Source organism: Cinclus cinclus, chromosome 18 (assembly GCF_963662255.1).
Source record: "Cinclus cinclus chromosome 18, bCinCin1.1, whole genome shotgun sequence".
In the NCBI taxonomy this organism is placed as follows: Eukaryota; Metazoa; Chordata; class Aves; order Passeriformes; family Cinclidae; genus Cinclus; species Cinclus cinclus.
The window spans coordinates 3,420,294-3,442,865 of NC_085063.1; the positions used below are offsets into that span (position 1 = coordinate 3,420,294).

Consider the following 22,572-nt stretch of genomic DNA (forward strand, 5'->3'; position numbering starts at 1 on the left):
CCCCCTGCCTGGCTCCTGTTTAACACCCATTGGGACTGTTTGGAGGTTCCTGCCCTGGCTGTGGCTGCTGGGGTGAGCCATAGCTCTGTGCCCAGCTCCCATTGCTCCTCCCGTGACAGCCCAGCACAGGGACATCCACAATGTCCAGGGCCAGACCTGGGACAAGCAACAGAGCACTGGGGACCTGTGTCCATCCCCATGGTGCTCCCAGGATGGAGTGGAAGTACTGGGAAGATCCTCCTGATGTCCTGTGTCAGGCCTGAACAAGGAGCACTGGGGAGCACTGAGGGAGCTGTATCCCTGCTGGTGCCCCATCCCAGGATGGAGAGGGGAGAACCAGGCTCTTCCAGAGTCCCATCCCAGGATGGAGTGGGGAGAACCAGGCTCTTCCAGAGTCCCATCCCAGGATGGAGTGGAGAGAACCAGGCTCTTCCAGAGTCCCATCCCAGGATGGAGTGGGGAGAACCAGGCTCTTCCAGAGTCCCATCCCAGGATGGAGTGGGGAGAACCAGGCTCTTCCAGAGTCCCATCCCAGGATGGAGAGGGAAGCACCGGGGACTTGTGCTCTTCCCTGTACCCCACTCCATGATGGGGAGCATCGGGGAGCCGTGTCCCGTCCCGGTGGCCCTTCCAGGGTTGGTGCGGAGAGTACTGGCGAACACTGGGGAGCACTGGGGAGCATCCCGGTGTCCTGTCCCGGGAGGGAATGGGTCGGGGCCGGCGTCCCGCTCTCTCCCAGGGCTCCGTCCCGGTCCGGCGGGGCGGTGCGTGGCGGGACAAGACGGGGCGCGGAGTGGAGCGGTGCGCGGAGAAACTGTGCCGGGTGTGGAGAGGCGGTGCGGGGAGGTGTGGGACGGGGACAGGCGGTGTGGGACGGGGACAGGCGGTGTGGGACAGAGACAGGAGGTGTGGGACGGGGACAGGCGGTGTGGGACAGGCTGAGGGGCGGTGTGGGACGGGGACAGGCGGTGTGGGACAGGGACAGGCGGTGTGGGACAGGCTGAGGGGCGGTGTGGGACGGGGACAGGCGGTGTGGGACGGGGACAGGAGGTGTGGGACAGGGACAGGCGGTGTGGGACAGGCTGAGGGGCGGTGTGGGACGGGGACAGGCGGTGTGGGACGGGGACAGGAGGTGTGGGACAGGGACAGGCGGTGTGGGACAGGCTGAGGGGCGGTGTGGGACGGGGACAGGCGGTGTGGGACGGGGACAGGAGGTGTGGGACAGGGACAGGCGGTGTGGGACAGGCTGAGGGGCGGTGTGGGACGGGGACAGGCGGTGTGGGACGGGGACAGGAGGTGTGGGACAGGCTGAGGGGCGGAGTGGGACGGGGACAGGCGGTGTGGGACGGGGACAGGAGGTGTGGGACGGGGACAGGCGGTGTGGGACGGGGACAGGCGGTGTGGGACAGGCTGAGGGGCGGTGTGGGACGGGGACAGGCGGTGTGGGACGGGGACAGGAGGTGTGGGACAGGGACAGGCGGTGTGGGACAGGCTGAGGGGCGGTGTGGGACGGGGACAGGCGGTGTGGGACAGGGACAGGCGGTGTGGGACAGGCTGAGGGGCGGTGTGGGACGGGGACAGGCGGTGTGGGACAGGGACAGGCGGTGTGGGACAGGGACAGGCGGTGTGGGACAGGCTGAGGGGCGGTGTGGGACGGGGACAGGCGGTGTGGGACGGGGACAGGAGGTGTGGGACGGGGACAGGCGGTGTGGGACAGGCTGAGGGGCGGTGTGGGACGGGGACAGGAGGTGTGGGACAGGGACAGGCGGTGTGGGACAGGCTGAGGGGCGGTGTGGGACGGGGACAGGCGGTGTGGGACGGGGACAGGAGGTGTGGGACAGGCTGAGGGGCGGTGTGGGACAGGGACAGGCGGTGTGGGACAGGCTGAGGGGCGGTGTGGGACGGGGACAGGCGGTGCGCGGGGCGCTGAGGGGCGGCGCGGGGCGGTGTGGGACGCGGAGCGCGCGAAGATGGCGGCGGGCAGGCGCGCTCCGCGCACCGGGCTGCTGGAGCTGCGCGGCCCCAGCGGGCAGTGGCTCCGCGTCCTGCTCACCCTGGCCGAGGACGTGCTGGGGGTCAGCCCGGCAGACGGCCCCGGGCCCGGCCCCGAGGCCCCGGCGGCACAGCTGAACGGCGGCGAGCCGGGCTCCGCCGCGCCCGAGGCGCTCGCCAACATCAGGCGCACCGTGCGCGTCGTCAAGCAGGATGTGGGGGGCCTCGGCATCAGCATCAAAGGTGAGGCCGGGCCCGGGGGTTCCGGAGCGGCGGGGGGACAGGGGGCACCGGCAGCGGGACTTGTTGCTGCTGCCGTCCCGCAGCTCGCTCGGAGCGAACCCCGCGGGGAGCGGGGCTGAGGCCGGGGTCCTCACACCCCCAGCCGCAGCTCGGGACGGGGAGGGGGACACGTGGCAGTGACGGGACCCGAACCGTTCCCAGCCTACGGAAAGAGCGATGATTTGGTGTGTTGGAGTGACCGGCCAGTGCCTGCCCGCCGCGTCCCGGCCGGGATGAGGTACCGCAGGGTTTGTGTGCCCGAGGGGCTCCCGCTGCCCCCCGCACCCACGGATAGGGTTCTGTCTCACGGGGCAGGTGGGGTGCAGGGGGCACCCGGTTACACCAAACGAGTCCTTTTGCAGCCAAAGGGAGGGGTGGGCCGGTGTGTCCTTGTCTAACCGTGTTCCTGAGTTGGGAAATGCCCCTTTAAAACTGTCAGCAAAACGAAGGGAGCGATGTAAAGCCCCTGGAGATCTGCCGGCGCTGGGTGGTGTGTTAAACCAGCGCACTCGGGCTTGGAGATATGTGCTCCCGGGAGCGCGGCTACGGGAAGCCTCCCTGTTTAATGTCTGTTTTCCCTCCCGAGCTGGCCCGCTCCTTGGTGACTCGCCTGAACTTCAGGCTGGAAACTTCTTAGGGCAGGGATGGCGTTCCTGCCTTTCTGCCTGCCTTTGATTCTCACGTGGCTCCGAGCGTGTTGGAAACTGTGAAAGCAGGATGAGAAGGGCAGCGGGGAGACAGGGACAGGGCTGTCACGGAGCGTGGCTGTGAGAGGCAGCGGGCTCGGCAACCCCGGGGGCAGTGACGGGGCAGCTCTCTCCTCCTGACGTGGCTTCTCCTCCCAGCTCAGAGGGGACACAGACGCAGCCTCCGGCTCCCTCTGGAAGAGGGGAGGTTTTGCAATGTGAATGTGCGGGAACTGGATCGACACTGCTGGCCGTGTCTGCAGGGTGCCCGAGCCTGCCAACCTTTTTTTTTTTTTGGGAAGCACAAACCCCCTTTAGTAGCCATCCTTTGGCTGCCAAGTTATTGGTTACTCTGTGGCTCTCCCAGGAAAGGAAAAACTTCCCTTGGTTCAGTTAAAACCTTATTTTTGCAGTGACGTATGTGGAAAAGAAGTAGTTGCCATCAAAACTGGGCAATGGAAGCTATTGTAGAGGGTGGGGCAGCCTTGGTAGGGCAGGACATCACTCCTCACCGGGCTGCTGACTGTTCATGCGCCAGCCGTGTTTCCCGTAGGGACACTGGGTGTCACCCGGGGGGCGAATGTCCTGCCACGGGACGTGGCTTGGGGCTGACAAGACAGCGGGGAGCCTTGCGAGAGCCGGGCTGGCGGAGCTTCTTAGCTCTGGCAGGGCTCTCGGAGCTGGCAGCCCGGCCAGGAGCTGCTGCTGCTGCTGCAAGGACGGAGCAGCCCCCGCCGGGGCCTCTGACAGCTGATAACCGGAGCCCTCGCAGGGCTTGGCAGGCGGCTGAGCGAGGAAATGCCTGTGGCACTGGCTGGAGCAGCCCGGGGCGGGCGGTGACAGCGCGCTGGGCACAGCATCTCCCTTTGGATGAGGATCATCTCTCGGAGACTCCTCGGGACAGGCTGTCCCGGGGCACATCGGGCATTGCTGATCCCCGCCTGCCACGGGCAGTGGCTGCTGCATCCCTGTGCCCTGGCACGGAGGCAGCTCGGATCTCCCTGCGGGTTCAAAAGTCAATGTGCAAATTGATCTCCTGAAGCCGCCGGGAGTTTGAATAGCATTCTTTCAGTAGGGACAGCGGGGAGCAGTCGGTAAGTTGGGCTGCTGTGTGGACAGGAACACGCAGCCAGATTGGTTCACCTCTCTCTGGCTCTTTGGCCTCTCCAAAAATATTCAGCTGTCTTATCTGTTGAGATCATGAGGTCCTTGGAGCCAGGATAGTTGCTCAGCACAAATGATTAACAATGCAAATAAAGATACACTTTCCTGCCAAAACTGATGGGGAGATGGCCAGGTTATGTGTTCGCTCTGTGAATAATCTATGACCAATCTGAGTGGTTTTGGAGCAATCACTTCATCAGCTGTAGAGCCTCATGGTACTTTGGCTGCTGTGGTTGGTACAGGTGTCCTGTGGGTATCTGGGGGAGTGGGCAGTGGGCTGACCTGGCACAGTGCGTTGAGTACCAGCAGAAAGGCTCAGCCTTGCTGGAACCATCTGGTACTAGAGCATCCCCCTCCCCACCCACTCCTCTGAGTGCTCCAACAGCCACAACCGCTCCCTGTCTCTTCTGTTTCAAGGTGGCCGAGAGAATAAAATGCCCATCTTGATCTCCAAGATCTTTAAGGGGCTGGCAGCGGACCAGACCGAGGCGCTGTACGTGGGGGATGCCATCCTCGCCGTCAATGGCACCGACCTGTCCGAGGCCACGCACGATGAGGCCGTGCAGGCCTTGAAGAAGACGGGCAAGGAAGTGATCTTAGAAGGTAGGAGACAAGGATGTGACGGGGGCAGAAGGGTCCTCCTGTACTGGCATGACACGGGTGGCTATCATCTGCAGCTGCATTTGCATACTCTTTCAAATGGAAAACAACATATGCAGAGTAATTTGTCTGTGCTCATCCGGAGAGCTGGAGGTAACTGCTGGGATCTCCCTGTCTCCTTCCTGAGAGGAAAGGATGTGTGTGCCAGTGCTCCATGCCCAGAGGCTGTGTCTCCCTGCTGTGGGACCTCGGGCAGGCAGCAGTGGGAGGTGTGGGACAAGTTTCTGGGATTTGGGATTCTTTCATTGCACAGCATCACCCCCACGTCTGCAATTCCTGGGGCAAGAGGAAACATTTTCTGGTTTTCCCATGGTTTTAATTTAAACCCACATCCCTGGCTGGTGTAGGTTTATGCCAGCGGGGAGGGGGTGCACTGGCTTCCCACTCCTGCTGAGCACCTTGGGGTTTGCTGGGTGGGTTTTGGGCAGGTGGAGGGGGAGGCAGGGCCTTTTCAGGAACTACCCATCCAGGGGATGCTGCTCACTTAGGGAATCCATGGAAGCTGAGGCTACAAACATACCAGAGATGCAGCCTTCACCACCCTAGAGCAGGCTGTTCCCTGGGAACAGGCTCCCTCTCAGTACCAGGCAGATGGTCCCTGGTGTCTCACAGCCCTGAGAGGGCTGGCACACTGCAGGAGCCACTCAAGCCCTCCTTGAGGACTGGGTGAGGGTTGATGGTTTGGAACTATGGGAGTTCCTGAGGGAGAGACCCCATTCTTCTCTGGTTAACCTTCACATCACCTCTGTCCATGTTTGCCCACCCTCTGCCAGCTCAGCCAGGCTGGGATAAGCATCCCAGATCTGTCCCTCAGGAAAAGAGCCTTCCCCTCTCCTCATTTCCAACCAGTCCATGGGGTCACTCTGCTTAACGGGGGGGGTGAGGGGGGGGTGGGTGGGTTGGTTCTTGGCACCAGAGACCCTTCCCAGGTCCCAAAGGGAGGTTTGATTTGGGGGCAGTGCTTGGGGCTGTCCCTGGACAAAGCAGTTCTGTGTGCTGTGCTGCCAGCGACCACCATGGCTCCGGCTTTCCTGTGCCTTCCCCAGATTGTCTCAGCTCCAGATTTTCATTTTTAGCTTCACTCAGCCCTTTCTGCTGTGGGTTCCTCTTCTCCTGGGAGCCTCAGAACCACGGTTCAGCCAGAGGAATGTGCTGCTCTGCACAGCTGCTGGGAGCAGATAGGGTTGGTGGTGGGGTGGTTTTGTTGTTTTTTTCTGACCAAAGAGAAATACAAGAGCTTCTTTCTTTGTGAGTCTGTGAAATTCCTGCCTGGAGCTGCTGCTCTTGGACCACCCTCCCTCTGTTTCTTTTCATCCTTTGGTCTGGGTTTCCTTTCTGCCAGAGCTGCCAGAGGTTTAGAGGAGCTGCCCTTTCTGGAGAGAAAAAATTCTCTGCCTGGACCCCTCCTCCTCCTCCATCCCCTGGATCCAGGTCCCCCTCCTGGGAGGCAGCTGCAGGCAGGACCTTTGCAGTAGCTTGCTGAGCTCAGGTATGACCTGCTGGATTCCTTAATTAATTACAACTCCCAGCAGGTACCTCCTTGGGAGGAGACTGGGGCTGGGCTGGCTCCCACTACAGAACTCTGGAGCTCTAGGATCACTTTGTATCTGATGTTGTTGGGGTCCAGCCAGAGCAGAGGAGGGATCTCCACTTCTCATCTGATCACTGATGTCACTGATAAACGTGATACATCTCCATCCCCTCCCTGTTTTTGGGCTTGCTGGCACAGTGCAGCACAGCCATGGGAGTGTGCTATGGTCAGGCTGTCACTGCCCTGTGGAGGTCTTGGCCCTGCTTATACCTGCCACTGCTGTGGCTGTCCAGGAGCTGGCTGGCCAAACACCCTGCCACAGGGAGAGGTAGCAGGGCTGAGAGGCAGGGGCTGGCCTTAAAGTGCCTGGAGGGTGTTAACTCCGGGGGTTTCCTGCTGCCTTCTCCTGCTTGTAGAAGGCAGATCTTAAAAAAGAGCACCTTATCATTACTTGGACACTTTCTGCTCCCTGCATGTTGCCAGGAGGGACTCCAGCTTTCCTTATGGCACTCCGAGTGCTAAACGAGAGTATTTGGCACAGCCATTGTCTGTTCACTCCTTGCTGCTTCTGGCTACAATCATTCCTGGGATCCAGAGTTTTTAGGGTGGTTTGCAAGTGGCATTGCAGCAGGTAACAAATCTTGGAGATCTGGCATCTCCTCACAGGGCAGTGAGCTGGGCTGAGACTCCCCAGAGTGGCAGAGCTGGGAGGTGATGCGTTTTAATAGGAGTATCAGCAGTGGCTCCATGTGCCAGATTTCACCCTGGGCTGCTCAGCTTGGCTTCAGGCTCCTGGATGTCATTGCTGCCCAGGCGTGAGGACATGCAGATACCTCTCTGTGTGTCCTGCCAAGATTTTATTTGGATGTGCCAAACTACTCTCTTGGTATTTGCAGGAGGAGCTGGACTGTATTTATATTACATTGTTATTTCAGGGAGAGTTGCTCTCCCTTGCCTTATTTTTCCCTTCTTTTTTTTTTCCTTATTTTCATTCCGTGGAATTTAGAGACTCTCCATGGCAGGGACAAGGCTGATGAACATCCTTCCAGCTGCCCTGGGAAGGGTTCTGGGTACAGGAGTGGTTTTGCTGGTGAGGCTCCTGTGCTATATTATCACAGGGGAGAACTGGGAGCTGTGGGCAGGAGGAGTTGGGATAGCTGTGGGCATCTCACATCCATGACTTGCTTGCCACAGGGATGCTCCTGGGGCTGCCTCTGCTCTTTAGGACTTGCTTGGCCAAGTAATTGCTTGGAAGTTTGAAATTCAGAAAAACGGGTGCTGCGAGAGACTGGGGCTGGGGATTCTCCAGAGTGCTGGTTGCCATCACCCTGGGAAGGAAGGCTTTGGATCTGCCCTGGGGATGATGCCAAGAGGCGATGGGACACATCTGCCACCTCCACGCCTTGCTGCTCTGAAGCTTTGCTTTTCCTGCGGGGTTTCCTGGGTTTGTTTCTCCTCCCTGGAAACCCGGAGGGTTGTCCCATGATCTCCCTGCTGACTGTGCAGCACAGGGGAATGTTTAGCAAAGAGCTGGGAATGGAATGTGGAGCTGAGTACTGGGATGGGATCCTGGGGCAGAAGGAACAGCAGTGGTGCCTCACCCTGCAGCATCCCATGACATCTTCCTCTGTGGGTAGAAGGACTTGAGCTGAGGCAGCTGGGACAGGTGTTGTGTTCATACTAGGAGCCAGGAGCAGGGCATGGTCCCAAGGTGGGGTGCTGGGGTCTGTGCTGACCTTTTTGGAAGCACATCAGAGCATCAGGTTGGAGCTGGTAGGTCATTTCAGGGTGTCTCTTTGGAATGTGTGTTTGCTCAGCCCCCCAGTTTAACATGCCAGTTTTGTGTCAGTAATCTTGAGGCAGAGAGGGAGCAGCTGGAGGTGGGATTAGCATCTCTGTAGGCCAGCACTCGATCTCCAGGAGCTCTCTGGAAGATTTCCTGATGTGATAGCCTAGCTGTGTAGATGATGCTGGGAAGATTTTGGCAGGAGAAACAGCAGCACCATCCTACTCCTGACCAGAAATGGAATCTGGAATCTCTTATTTGAATCCACGCTGTGATCTCCAGGCTGAAGCAGAGTGTGGTGGTGCCCCAAGCAGTGTGAGGGTGTTCCTGAGCCTGCTCTGGATGTCCAAGTCTGTTTTCCTGCCTGGAGGAAGTCTTGTGGCTCCTCAGTGAAGCTCTGTGGGCTCATGCTTGGCTCTGAGCAGTGTTGAGCCATGGGGATGTGTGGGGTAGGTCGTGCTGACTCAGGATCCAGGGTGCCAGGAGTTATTGTGATTGTTCTCCATCCTCCTGAGGGATGGGGTGATGGAGAGGGAGAATTTCTACCCAAGAAGTAAAACCAAGGAATTTTGATGTTTTAGCCCCTTTCTGGCGTGCTTGAAGAAAAAAAACCAAAAAACAACAAAACACCTGCAACACAGAGGCAGACCACGGCCTTTGGTTAAACATGTCCCTGGTGCAGCTGGCTCCAGGGTTCAGGATGCATGGGATGCTGCAGTGATTTGGAGCTCCTGTGCCACCACCTGGCCCCCTGCAGAGGCACTGTCCTGGCATGGGATGGGTGACCACACACCCAGATAATTTTTCTGTTCCCCAAAACCCTAAAACAAAGTTTTCCTTAGTGCAAAGCCCTGAGTAGTTACAGGTCCTATTTGTCCCCTGACCTCTGTTCTGGAGAGGATCACTGGGAGAGGCTCTTTCCCTGGAGAGCCCAGGTGGCTTTGGAGGCCGTGTGGATTAGCCCAGCAGCCACCAAGGGCTGTGTGCCTGCTGTATGTGGCTTTAAGTCAACAGCAGCCAGGCAGTGTTGCTACCCAGTGGTTTTTGGAGGGTGCAGGCTGACAGGGAGCAAACAGGAGCCCCAGCACTGCAAGATGCTAATTAGAAAGAAAAAACACTTCAAGAATTACAGTTACCACTAGCAGAGGTGATGCATGATATGGTGTGAGTCGTATGCTTTAATGAGATGGAGGTAATTAATTAATCCATTCATTACCAACTGCAGGGAAGGGACTGGCAGAAGTGTTAAGTCAGCCCTCTGCGAAGCAAGTGCTGGGGTCACTGGAGGGGACAGCAGCTCTCATGGAGTGGTGACCTGCCCTTGGCCAGGGAGCATCGCAGCCTCCAGCACCTCCCAGCTCCCCGTGCTGCCTCAGGACCCCCGTGCTTCGCGACCAGCCTGGAACGCTCCTTAAAGCCACGTTCCGAGACGCACGCCCTGCCTGTTGCCTCGTTCCCCGTGCCCTGTCCCGGACTGGGCACTGCTGCTGTCCTCCGCGGCTCCCTCGGGACGTGGCCCTGCCACCGCCCCGCTAATGCCGGTGACGTCCCCGGCGTGCTCGGGGAGCCGGGCTGGCGCAGGGGCTCCGCTCGGGTTTCAGCGGCTCAATGGCATCTTTCTGAACTCCAATTAGTTCCCAGGCACCGGGATAATGGCAGGTCCCCGCTGCCAAGATTAATGGCTCGGGTCAGCTCTAGCGTGGCTCGGATTCCTGCGGGAACGTGGCTATTTTTGTAACGGGAGGTGCAGGGCACGAGGCTGGTGGCCCCCCGCCGCCGCCTTGGCCTCGGGGTCACCGCGGATTGACCCGGCCCACGTGGCACAGCACCGTGGCCATTTATAGCCCTACCTGCAGCTCCTGCCGGGCTGTCAGGATTGAGGGGTTTTAGGGAGCTCACTGGGGTAGGAATGAAAGGGGAGAGCACAGGATATGCTGAGTTGGAACAGACCCACCGGGATCATCCGGTCCAACCCCAGGCCCTGCACAGACATCCCAACAGTCCCACCCTGTGCATCCCTGAGAGCATTGTTCAAACGCTCCTGGAGCTCTGGCAGCCTTGGGGCTGTGACCTCGGGGGAAGATGGGTGGGAGATGGGTGGTGGTGGCCAGGTGAAGTGTGGGAGTGGATGGCTCTGCATGCAGACTCTTTCCTTGTGGGAAAAGCACTCCTTCCTGGCAGTACATCAGCCTGCTGTGGCTTGGCTGCAGTGATGGAGCTGGGCCCATCCAGCCACCTACAAGTGTTGGCTGCAAAGCCAAGCTTGTGTCCCCCATCCTGCCACCCACTCTGCTGGCTTGGACCTGGCGTGGAATCAGCCAGGATGGCGGGGGACGTGGCTGCAGGCATGTGTCTGTCCCGTGGTGTTTTCCTAAGGGCCTCCAAAGGGAAACCCTTCCCTGGAGTCAGTAGCTGCTCCCTTGCTGCCCCACAGCAGGGCCAGGACTGGCATCCCTCCTGCTCAGCTGGAGTTATTCAACCAGTATTGCCAAAGTCATTTTCAGGATGTGGTTGTGGGGCCCCATCAATTTGTGGTGCCTTTCATCTCCCCCTTCCTCCAAACCTCTGGAGCCAGCTGCCATCCCAGCATGGCTCTGAGGGCTGTGGCTCTGGAGCCAGGCTCGCTGGGGACAGATTTCTTGTCCTTGGGTTGAAGCTCACAGGGCAGGGCTGTGCGAGCAGAGAGCGCACTCTCTAAGGCTTTTCCTGGGGCCAAGCCAGGGTATTTGAGAGCTGTTCCTCAGCTGGCAGCAGGACTGGCTGTACCAGCACAGTTTGGACTGTGTAATTTTGGCCTGGGACTCATTCCCATTTCCCACCCCTGGCTGTGTGTGCTGCCCCAGGGAACTGCTCAAGCCTGGATCTGTGAACTCATCTGGGTTAAAGGGAAAGAAAAAAGGGGGCAAAGGCCGTTTTTATCCCTCTTGCAGAGCTCCCCAGTCTTGGATTTTGGGGCTGAGGTACTGGGAGTGTTCAGGGTGTAATGTGATGGTGGGCAGGCCCTGGCACAGGGTGCCCAGAGCAGCTGTGGCTGCGCCTGGATCCCTGGCAGTGCCCAAGGCCAGGCTGGACATTGGGGCTTGGAGCAGCCTGGGACAGTGGAAGGTGTCCCTGCCATGGCAGGGCTGGAATGAGATGGGCTTTAAGTTTCCTTCCAACACAGACGATTCTGTGATAAGCAATGTCCTGTTCCTAAAACAATTGCTCTTATCACTGAGGCCACAACCTCCCATAATTGTCTCTAGCAGCAGGACCCTTACCATTCCTGGGGTTAGTGTACAAATCCTCAATCTTCCCAAGAGCCACACAACGCTCCATCCCCCTGTACCATGCAGGAAAGCCCCACTGACATCAGATCTTCCCGATGCCCTACAAGCTCTGGCATGAATGTGCCAGCATTAAGGTCCTTTAAATGCTGCTTGAAATACCCAATAAATGGAATAAAGGGGGTTGGAATGGGATGATCTTTAAGGTTCCTTCCAAGCCAAACCATTCTGTGATTCTGTGTCACTTCATGTGTGACCTTGCCCACCAGTGCCCCCCCTGCATCCGCAGGGGCTGGGGACCCACAGCAGACATGGGTGGCGGCTTTGGGGAACTGTAGAGGGGTCACCAGTTCTGATGCAGGGAGGGTGCAGAGGTTTTCAGCAGGGTAGGATGAGGCTGCCCTGGCCTGTGCCATGTCCTCAGCGGGTGCTGCCTCTCTTCCAGTGAAGTACATGAAGGAGATCTCGCCCTACTTCAAGAACTCCTCGGCGGGGGCGACGGTCAGCTGGGACCCCTCTCCTGCTGCCCAGCAGAAGCGATCATCCCCACTGCTGCCCTCTCAGGAGCTCCGGGAGAGCCGGAGCGTCCCTCTGAAGATGTGCTACGTGTCCCGCAAGTGCCTCCCCGCTGACCCGGAGCACAGGTCAGCGCCTGGCGCTGGGCCGGCGATGCCACCGCGGTGCCCCGGGGAGCCGAGGGCAGGCAGGGACTCATCGGGGCCGTGTCCCTGCAGGTACCTGGAGGTGTGCTCGGCGGACGGGCGCGTTGCCCTCTTCCTGCGGGCCAAGGACGAGGCCACGGCACAGTCGTGGCTCGGCGCCATCCAGGCCAACGCGGCCGCGCTGCTGCCGCGGGTGAAGGAGGAGCTGCGGGCACAGCTGGCGGGGGCCGGCACGGTGGCCGGACGGGACATCAAGCACGTGGGCTGGCTGACCGAGCAGGTACCCCCGGTCCCCCGCCACCCCAGGCCACCGTGCTGCCGGTGACCCTGACCCAGTGCCTTTTCAGCTCCCCAGCGCCGGCACCAGGAACCTCCTGGCCGTGCTCACAGAGAAGGAGCTGCTGCTGTATGGGAGCCTGCCACAGAGCCGGGACGCCCTGGGCAAGCCCACGCACAGTTATCCCCTCATCGCCACCAGGTAGAGGCCACCAGCTCAGTGCCCTCTGCCCCGCTCAAGCATAGGGTGGTGGCAGTCCCTGGGGGCAGTCAGGGCAGAACCTAAGGGCTGGTGTCAGACCCCCCAAAGTGGTGACAGTGACCAGGGATGGTGTCAAGGGCTGGGGGTCAGGACAAAACTCCAGGGTGGTAGCAGGGGCTGGTGATGGTGGCACGGGCGTTTGAGAGGTTGGTAGAGTCCAGGGCTGGCGTCAGAGCAGTGGGGATGGTGACGGTGGGCAAGGGGAGTGTCAGGGCCATGGGCACGGTGCTGAGTAGCGGGAATGGGGCGGGGGTTTCGGCGAGTGTCGGGCGGGTTTTGAGGGCGGGTTTTGAGGGAAGGATTCGGAGGAGGGTTCGGGCGGGGTTTCAGGGTGGAGGGCGTGGGCTCAGGCGGGACTCGGGCGGGGTTTTGGGGTGGGGGCGGTTCCAGCGCGGACTCTGCGGGGCCTCATCCGCGGGGCTGCAGCGCCCCCTGGCGGCCGCGGAGCGGAGCGGGGCCGTGCGGGACACGGGGCTGTGCTGGGGCCGTGCTGGGGCCGTGCGGGACACGGGGCTGTGCTGGGGCCGTGCTGGGGCCGTGCGGGATACGGGGCTGTGCTGGGGCCGTGCTGGGGCCGTGCGGGATACGGGGCTGTGCTGGGGCCGTGCTGGGGCCGTGCGGGACACGGGGCTGTGCTGGGGCCGTGCTGGGGCCGTGCGGGATACGGGGCTGTGCTGGGGCCGTGCTGGGGCCGTGCGGGACACGGGGCTGTGCTGGGGCCTTGCTGGGGCCGTGCGGGATACGGGGCTGTGCTGGGGCCGTGCGGGACATGGGGCTGTGCTGGGGCCGTGCTGGAGCCGTGCGGGAGCCGTGCGGGATACGGGGCTGTGCTGGGGCCGTGCTGGGGCCGTTCGGAGTGCGGGGCTATGCCGGGGCAGTGCAGGGGTGCGGTGCTGGGGCGGTGCTGTGTTGGTGCTGGGGCCGTGCGGGACACGGGGCTGAGCGCTGGCCGTGCCGCAGGCTGGTGCACTCGGGGCCGGCCAAGGGCTCGGCGCTGTACGAGGCCGAGCGCTCCTTCGCGCTGCGTGCCGGCGGCCGCCTGGGCGTGCAGACCCATCTCTTCAGCCTGGAGAGCCCCCGAGAGCTCGCCCTGTGGACGCGCCTGCTGGTGGACGGCACCCACGGCGCCGCCGAGCTGGCCCAGGAGGTCTCGGCAGGTCAGCGGGGTCCCGGGGGGGCTGGAGGGTGCGGCGGGACCCTCGGCTCACCCCTGTCCCGTCCCCATCCCCAGCCTGCACGTGGAAGGGGCAGGACTGCACCCTGACCGTCCACATCGACAAGGGCTTCACCATCTCCACCAGCGAGCCCGGGCTCAACAGGACCATCCTGCTCCAGCAGCCCTTTGAGAAGCTGCAGATGTCCTCGGATGATGGCACCAAGATGCTCTACCTGGACTTTGGTGGACCGGAGGGAGAGATCGTGAGTTGGCTTTTCCTTCAGCAGCCCCACCCAGGCTCCCAGGGGGAGAGGGGGAGCAGAGCACCCACCCCGCTCACGGCATCCATCCTGCCTGGCATGGGGGTGATACATGGCCCTTTCTGCCCACCCCAGCCGGGGTTGCACAGCCTTTCCCAGGCCCCAGTAAAGCTGTGGTGGGTATGGGGAGCTCTGGGCATTCCCAGTTGAAAGCTGGCTGATGCAGGAACAGCCTTCCCCATTGCAAATATACCTCCTTTCCTTTTTTGCAGCAATTGGACCTTCACTCCTGCCCCAAGACCATCGTCTTCATCATCCACTCCTTCCTGTCGGCCAAGGTGACCCGGCTGGGGCTGCTGGCATGATGAGGGAGCCCAGCACTGGCCGGAGCAGCCCAAGCCCCTGGCCCATCTATGCACCTCCCTTCTGGCCGAACCCAGCCCCAAGCCATCCCGCAGAGACTACAGCCCCCATGGGATCACATCACTCCCACCAAGGAAAAGCACCATCCAGCCAGGAAAAGCCCCTCTTGGGCGTTTGGGGCAGCAGTGGGGTGAAATCCCTCTTGGATGGCAGCACCAGGACTTCTCCAGTGCCTTCTTCCCCTCCTTCCTTAGTGGCTGGAGAAGCCTGTTGGGAGCCCACGAGTGGACACGTGGCCATCACCCCAGTGCCTTGAGAGATGATATTTTCTGTACAAAGAACCCATTTATATCCATGTTTTATATTTATATTGCCCACTTCAAAACGCTGATGCAGCAGTTCTTCCACAGCTGGGTTGGACCCCTCGGAGAGTCCCCAGTCCTGCAGCACAAGGCTCTGTGTCTGTTTTCCAGACAGGCAACCCAAGGGCTGGAGGCTCAACCAGCTCTAAAATGCTTAAGGGACAGGAACTGCAAGATCAGCTGTATTTGCCAAATTTTTCCATATGGTATGGAATGATAGGAACCACTTTTCTCTATTGGAGTTGGACGGTTTGTTTGCTTTTGTGCACTCTGGGGTCACTTTATTTCTTGGTTTGGGTGGGAGGGTTATCAGGTGGCTGCTGCGGAATGACTTCTTTTATGAACCAAAAGATTCTGCATGAAAATGCCTATTTTGGAGGGGTTAAATAAACTTTGCAGATCACAACCAGCAAGAGCCAAGGTCTGTCTCCTGGTTTCACTTGGAGAAGTTGAAAGTCAGTTTGTGGGTGGTGCCCGGGCTGAGCCTTGGGGTTTTCCAGCAGGGGAAGGAAGGGATTTTCCTGGAGACTGCTGTGAGCTGGTGGTGCCAGAGACACTGCAAGGGGTTCAGGTGGGGACACAAAGTCTTTAAGGTGCCCAGTACTGTGTTGGGAGTGGAAAAGAGGGACATGCAGCAGCACCAGCTTTGGTGAGATCAGATGGGTTTGGATTCCCTACACTTTAGGATGCTCAGAGGAGGGTGGGCATCCTTTCTAAACTCAAGAAAGTTTTGTTTTTTATATTTTTCTAGTATAAGTAGCTGCTTGGCTGAACAGCAGCAGAGGCTTGAAAAGTTGTTGGGACAACGGGAAAGGGCTCTGTTTGCATCACTGCAGTGCCAAGTTCTGGGTTAACCACCCCCTTTTGAGCTGGCCCTGTACATGGGGGCACCTGGAGTCTCCCAGGAAAGCCATTAGCCAGGGACTAAAACACTCAGGCTGCAGGCAGAGGAATGACAACTGATGGGCAGCAGTATAACAGAGAAGCTGTGTCTGCCCCATCCCTGGAAAAGGTCAAGGCTAGGCTGGCTGGAGCTTGGAGCAACCTGGGACAGTGGAAGGTGTCCCTGCCTATGGCAGGGGTGGGATGAGCTGGGCTTTAAGGTCCCTTCCAGCCCAGAGCATTCTAGGATTCTGTTGTTTTTAGTGATGTCAGGTATCCTGCTGCCCTGTGAAGGGAGGAGCCTTGAAGGAGGTATTGGAGTGATACACATGCTTTTAGCATGTGCTGAACTGCTCCCCAGGGCAGGGACCCTGATGCTCTGGCAGCCTTTGGGGTGCAGAGGGAGAAGTTGCAAAAAAGGGAAATCCATCGAAATTGAGAGAAACTAGGGCAGTGAGGTGTGTGTGGTGTGGGCAAGGAGGAGCCATAAGATGAGGGGTTTGGGTTGGAAGGGACCTGTCAACTCATCTCATTCCATGAGCATGGACACCCTCCTCTGTCCCAGGCTGTCCAAGCCCCAGTGTCCAACCTGGCCTTGGACAGGGATCCAGGGGCAGCCACAGCTGCTCTGGGCACCCTGTGCCAGGGCCTGCCCACCCTCACAGGGGAGAGGCAGCACAGTAAGAGTGTGTTTGGTGTAAGAAATAGTTCCTATTTGGTACATCAGCACTCGGCTGCACAGCTCCTGGCAGGACTGGGTGATGGAGAGGAAGGGGATGTCCCGTTCGTCCCAGCACAGCCCCATGGCTGGCAGCAGGAATCTTTCATGATGAACAAGCCCTTACTTTTTATTGCACATAACTGTCAGATTTCCAGGAGACCTCGCAAAATGGATTTGCAAAAGAAAAGAAGAGATCCCCTCCGCCCCCATTCCTAACTGTTAAATCAATACAATAAGTAATTTAGAAACAGATGGTGTATTTTTCTGTGATCAAACGCATGTCAGCACAAGGAAACACATTATTACTGCAATTTACCTTCCTCCTCTTGCCCTGCAGCCATTAGTCTTTGGGGTTCATTGCAATAAAAGAGGGAATCGCTCCCAATCCAGAGCAGATTTCCTATTAATCTTATGGACCACAAACTACTTTAACTTGCCCAGAGCTGCTGCTTCATGCCTGAGCCAAGGAGGAAATAGCTCAGGTTGGAGTTGGATATTTATTTTCTTGGCTTTCTTTGCATTTGGTGACAGTATGAGGGTATTTTCCCCTTCTACATTTTATGGTGGTTTCTCAGCCTCTTCACCCTTGTGACACCATCCATCGCTTAACGGGATCCTTTTCCCAGGGATGCTCCTGCAAAGGGACCCATGAGTAAGACAATTGTCTCTTATAATGAGGGTCTGGAGCACCAGGGGGGGCTGAGGGAGCTCAGCCTGGACGAAAAGGAGGCTCAGGTAGCTGGAGATGTCTCCCTAAGCCCAGCAGGATCCTGGATTCCTGGGAAGATGTCTGGAGAGGTGCTGTAAGCACCCTGGGGACCCTGGCTATTTTCCAGTCTGGTTCCATAAAATAGAGGCCACTGCTCATCACAGACCCCAGAGTCTTGGGGAAAAAAAACATTGCAATTATTCCCTAACACTTCTAGTTTTCCTAAAATTTCCAATGCTCATTTGTCACAGCAGTGGGTGTTGATCAGAGTGCTGCAACCTTCCCAAAGGAGCATCTTGAAATATACACCTTGGGGACACAGTGCTCCTGCCCAGCAATTTCAGCTCTTGCGAGGTGGGTGATGCAGGAGTGATGGAGTCCTCATTTGGAGTTCCACAGAAAGTCTTTATTTATTAGGTCTGTGCTGTGGAGGGTTCCAGGGACGAGGTAAGCCTCAGGGAAGTCAGACAGAGCAAGGGTTTGTATAGGGATAGAGAGGGAGTGGTACAGAGGCAGGATAAGGGGAAGGGCCAATGGGATACATTGAATCTGCATAAAGTAGTGAAGAATATTGGGAGAAACCTCTTTTCTCACCACAAGCTAGTTATGCCTAGGGGCATTTCCTCCAGGGTAGGGCAGTGGGTTTTCTCTTAGCAGACACACCACACTCATTGATGTAAATGTCCAGAAACATTCCGATATCTGGGATCACTGAGTTTCTCTGCCCCGGGAACATTTTGGGGTTGGCAAAAGGGACTGAATCCCAGAGCAGAATGGTATCTGTATAGAGTGAGGAACATTCCTGCTTGGGACCACCATGCTGTTTCCTGGAGAGGTGTATAAGCTCCTAAGGGTTTTATTCTGCTAGGCAGATTTAAAAGCAGATTTAAAATAAATATAATGAACTCTTACAAAGCTGGAATGAGAGGAATGGGCTCAGGTTAAAGCTGATTTCCTCAGTTTTGTCACTTTGAGGCAGCTGAAGTTTTATTTGGTCACCATAATTCTAACAGCAAGGGCAATTCAAAGGTGTGTGAGTGGTGGAGAATGGGAAAGGGAGGAAGGAAGATAGCCCTGTTCTGCCCTCTACGTGGAGCTCTTGGGAGATGTCATTTGCCAGAGCAGGGCTGAAATGGGAAATGGAAGTCGAGGCACAGAGACTTTGGCATTAAAGCCCCAGCCATGCATGGAGAGAGCTGCAAAATGCCAGTGGGGGTGACAGCAGCCCAGTTCTGCTGCGATCCCTTCCCCTTTGGAGAACACCCAGGCAGGCCATGGCAAGGTGAGGTCTGTTTCCTCCACAGGGAAACCCAGCGCTCTCGGCATCCCCAACAGCAACGTCACGAGCAGGAATTTTCCCCAGAAATGGCTTTTTCAGGTTGCAAGACCTGAAAAATTGCCTTGACTGAAGAAGCTGGAGAGGGAAGAGAGAGATGCAGCGGGAAGAGTGATTAGGTTGTCCCCAGGTGTTTGCTCACCCCCGGCAGAACACAGTTTCCCTCCCGACACCGCTTGTACTTCCATTAGTCAGCTCTGACCTTTCAGTGCCGTAATCAAACAAGACAACCCAACACTTAAATCTGAGTGTTTAGTGCTGACATTTACAATTGGTTCTCGAGTTGGAGAGAACAAATGAAAATTTCCTGGCAGACAGCATGCTGCAGGGCAGGGGAATCAAATAATTCCTCTGCTGGACCGCCGGCATACTGGCCCCCTTTGGCTGAGCGGTGTCTGGGCTAGAACAGTGTCATTGGAAAGTCAATATTCACCTGGAGTTTGTGTGATCCCACTCACACTGCCCCGTCAGGGCATGAGGAAACTGGATTTGGCATTTGATGGATGTAAACAGGAGGGATCTTCCCCAGGAGGGAGCCCTGGGGAAGTGGGAAAGATATATTAAATGTTAGGGATCCGAGGCTGTAATGAGGATATTTTCTCTCGTTCAGCCTCGGCTGAATCCTTGCCTGTAAAGTGAGTCCTTGGTGCACCCCATGGCACATCCCTTGGCACATCCCTCAGTGCATCCTGTGGAACACCCCTGGCTCCACAGCCCCACATGTGCCCCATGGTGGCAGTTTGGCCGTGCCATCCTTGTGCACATCCCTGGATGGGGATGGGCTTTTCCAGACCTTTCTCCAGGGGAACCAAGCCCAGTGTTTGCCTGGTGAGGATAAAAGCCTGTGGGACATTGGGGTATTCTGGGAGTTGAAACACCCCTGGGAGCCCCCAGGTCCTATATCCATCACCCTTGTCCTCATGCAGTGTCTTTTCCCAAGGGATAGCTTCCCACTTTATGAAGTTAAATCCACTAAGTGTCTGGACAAGGTTTCCCACACTGCTGCTCATGATGTTCAGCGCTCCTCCTGCCTCCTCCAAACAGAGCAGTCAGGCTGTAAACCATGACAGCACAACTCCCTCTCACCTGCCTGGGAAGAGCCTCATCCCAGAAACAGCCTTAAACAGTCCAAAATACTCTGAATCTTTTCTTCCTTTGCTAATACAGTACTTGAATAAATTCATATCTTTGTTTTAATTACAGAACTTGAGCTATCTGAAATGCTCTTGCTGTATTTTCCCAGTGTTGCTCCATGTGCTGCTTTCCTGAAAAACCAAAGTTCTGTGCAGGGACATCCCATCAGGATTTGACATGAGAACTGAGATCAGAATTTGTGTGTGCAACTCCAGATTCTGAGGGTTGTCCTGTGCAGGGCCAGGAGTTGGACTTGATGATCTTTGTGGGTCCCTTCCAACTCAGGATACATTCCATGATTCTATGAAAAGCAATATTTTTTAAAAAAAGGCTTATTTCTCACCTTTATCAAATTGCACCTAAAAATTGCACTTTAAATGTGGGTTGGTGCTTGGGGCACCCAAACACCCCATCCTGCTCCATGGGTGCTCCTGGAAGCCAGGGATGGGAGGCAGGACTGGAGAATTTATAATTCCCCTTGTGCCCACTGGGCTGCTGCTTTCTCCCATGTTCCTGCTCTTTTCATCCCTTCTGGAAACTGATTGTTTCTCCTTTTCTTCCTCCCCAGTGCTGGGTGTGGTGCTGGGTCCCTTCCAGGTGCCTCATGTGACATCTCCATGGGAACAGGACACTATGTGGAATCTCATGGACGGCAGGAGAAACGGGTCATGGATGTCCCTCTTCTCCTGTTGGAACTAAGGGTAAAGGAAACTGGGGGAAAATGTTTTAACCTGTGATGTTCTCAGGGAGACTCTCCCCCAAAACAACAGGGCAGCTGGTGGGGGAAGTTTTCAGCTGCATCCTTGGGTGGGAATTTCCTTGTTGGGGGGATACAAAGCAGGTTGGTGTGGGCAGGGAAATAGATGCTGTGCCCAGGTGGGACCTCAGAGCAGCTGGAGCTGTTCCTCAGTCCCTTTGGGCAGCACTGGCACGTCCCTTTGCCTCTCCCTGCCTCTGTTCCTGGCAGAGCTGGCCTCTCCACAAGGCTGAGGTGGGAATGTAAACACCTATTCCCATTTCTTCTTGGGATGGGCCCTATTTCCCATCCCCAGCTGCTGTTTCCTTGCCATCACACACTCTCCAGGAGCTTCACCTCCCCTCCCAGGACTCTCCTGTGTGCTCCAGCTAAACCCACTCTGTACCTCACTTTGTCTGCTTCCTTTTAAGACTTCAGTAAGAACTCTTTTGCCTTACTATAGGCTAATCTTCAAGTTTCTGGACTATTTGCTCTCTCTGGAGTTTCTATGTGATATTAGTCTGCTTTCACTCATTTCTACTCTTTTTGGTTAAAATAACAATAGAAGCTGAGAGTACAGAGGGAAGGAAGGAAATGGGCCTCATGCAGCATCCCTGGTCATGATGAAACAGAGAAAAGAACCCACAGGTGACACCTGGATCACCCTCCTTACCAGGAAACAAGGAGGCAATGGTTTGGATGCTGTTACTAAAAGCACTGGGGAAAAACTCAGCAGAAATTCGGATGCTTTCACCCCAGCTCTGCTGCTCATCTTTTTTGGGAGCAGGGATGGGTTGGCTTTGTGCCTCAGTTTCCCTTTCTGTATAATGGGCACATCCCTGCCTCCTCCCAGTGTGTGTTGATAGCAGAAGAAGAGCACAATCCTGCAGCGTGAAATATCCCAAGAAATTAAAATCTTTGGGAAAGTTCCTATAATGTCTTTGTCCATGTATGATCCCTTTCCAAATGTAGATCTTATGGCACTTGTCTGTAAGGAAATGCTGCAGTAAAAAACTGAATAGTCCTATCTATCTATCTGTCTGTCTATCTATCTATCTATCTATCTATCTGTATTTCAATTTATTACATCCATTTAATTTTCCTCCGAGTGTTCTCAAATAGATGAGGTTTCCAGAGGCTCAGGTCCAGAGTTGGGCTCAGTTGACAACCAGGAGATAAAGGTTTGTTTTGCAGCAACGGGATGAAAAGCACAGAAAATTCAGCTTGGTTTTATAGCACTCATTCAGGAGTCCAGAAATAGGATTTAATGTATGATGTGGTGAGATATAGATGAGACCTATTCAGAGTTCCTGTGTTTTTGTTATATTATATTTATCAATGCTGCATGGGAGATATTTTCCTCCCCAAAATAATTCCTTCTGAAGCAGAAGGTTTCTGAAGGCTTTGCTGTACTGGTGACACATCCATGTGCAATATAAATGACCTGTTGTTTCAGCAGATGATAATGGGAATAAATACCAAATTAAAATAAAATAAAATCAAACCATGTAGATCAGGAAAAATTGTGGAATTTCCAGTACCCAGAAAGCTCCTGCTCCAGCAAAGGGCATGTAGCCATGGCAACAGGAGCCCTCACTGTCACGATAATAAAAAAATATATTATTCTAGGAGAGCTCTTAAAAGGGAAATATACATTTCAGTGAGGTGGATGATGAAATATTGTGCAGCAAAGAGAAGAACGAGCCGGAGGAGCCCAGAAAGTGTTGCTAACAGTTCTGCCACCTTCCACAGGTAGGATGGGGACACAGCCCTGGCAGGAGGATCCCATGGCCACATCCAGGAGCCGGTCTTTGCTGACCCTTGTGGGTCCTTTCAGGATATTCTGTGATCCAGGACTCGCTGCCTCCGTCTCCTCCATGTTCCTGTGCTGTGAGTGGGAGAGCACCGTGGATGAGCTGAGCCCTGCTGTGCACCTGGAGCAATGCACATCCACTGGAAAAGGCTGGAGATGGAGGGGCTGTGCTGGTGCAGGGCAGGGGGGCTGCAGGGGAGCCCCGGGACCCTGCTGGGGTCTGGTGGCAGCAGCCAAAGCTCCAGTGTCAGTAGGGACATCCTCATGGCATCACATCCCCCTGCACTGCAGGGACATCCTCATGGCATCACATCCCTTTGGACTTCAGGGACATCCTCATGGCATCACATCCCCCTGCACTGCAGGGACACATGGGGAAGGCTTTGAACTTTTGGCAAAGAGAAAATCATGGAGACCAAGCATGTTGGCTGAACTTTTCCTGGGTTTGAATTTTGTAAACAGGCTAAAAAACAGTGCTGGCAAGTCAGCATTTCCCCAGTGGTGATAAAGTGTTTGTTTGCAGAAAACTTTGG

General features: G+C 56.6%; 1 protein-coding gene across 1 annotated transcript; it reads left to right on the plus strand.

The window, feature by feature from the left end:
- Positions 1-1,970: 1,970 nt before the first annotated feature.
- SNTA1 (syntrophin alpha 1) lies at positions 1,971-14,348 on the plus strand. The gene is made up of 8 exons (XM_062505026.1): positions 1,971-2,235; positions 4,542-4,727; positions 11,813-12,011; positions 12,102-12,309; positions 12,377-12,507; positions 13,528-13,724; positions 13,799-13,986; positions 14,256-14,348. The coding sequence occupies exons 1-8, from the start codon at positions 1,971-1,973 to the stop codon at positions 14,346-14,348; spliced, it is 1,467 nt and encodes a 488-aa protein (XP_062361010.1).
- The last annotated feature ends 8,224 nt before the right edge of the window (positions 14,349-22,572 follow it).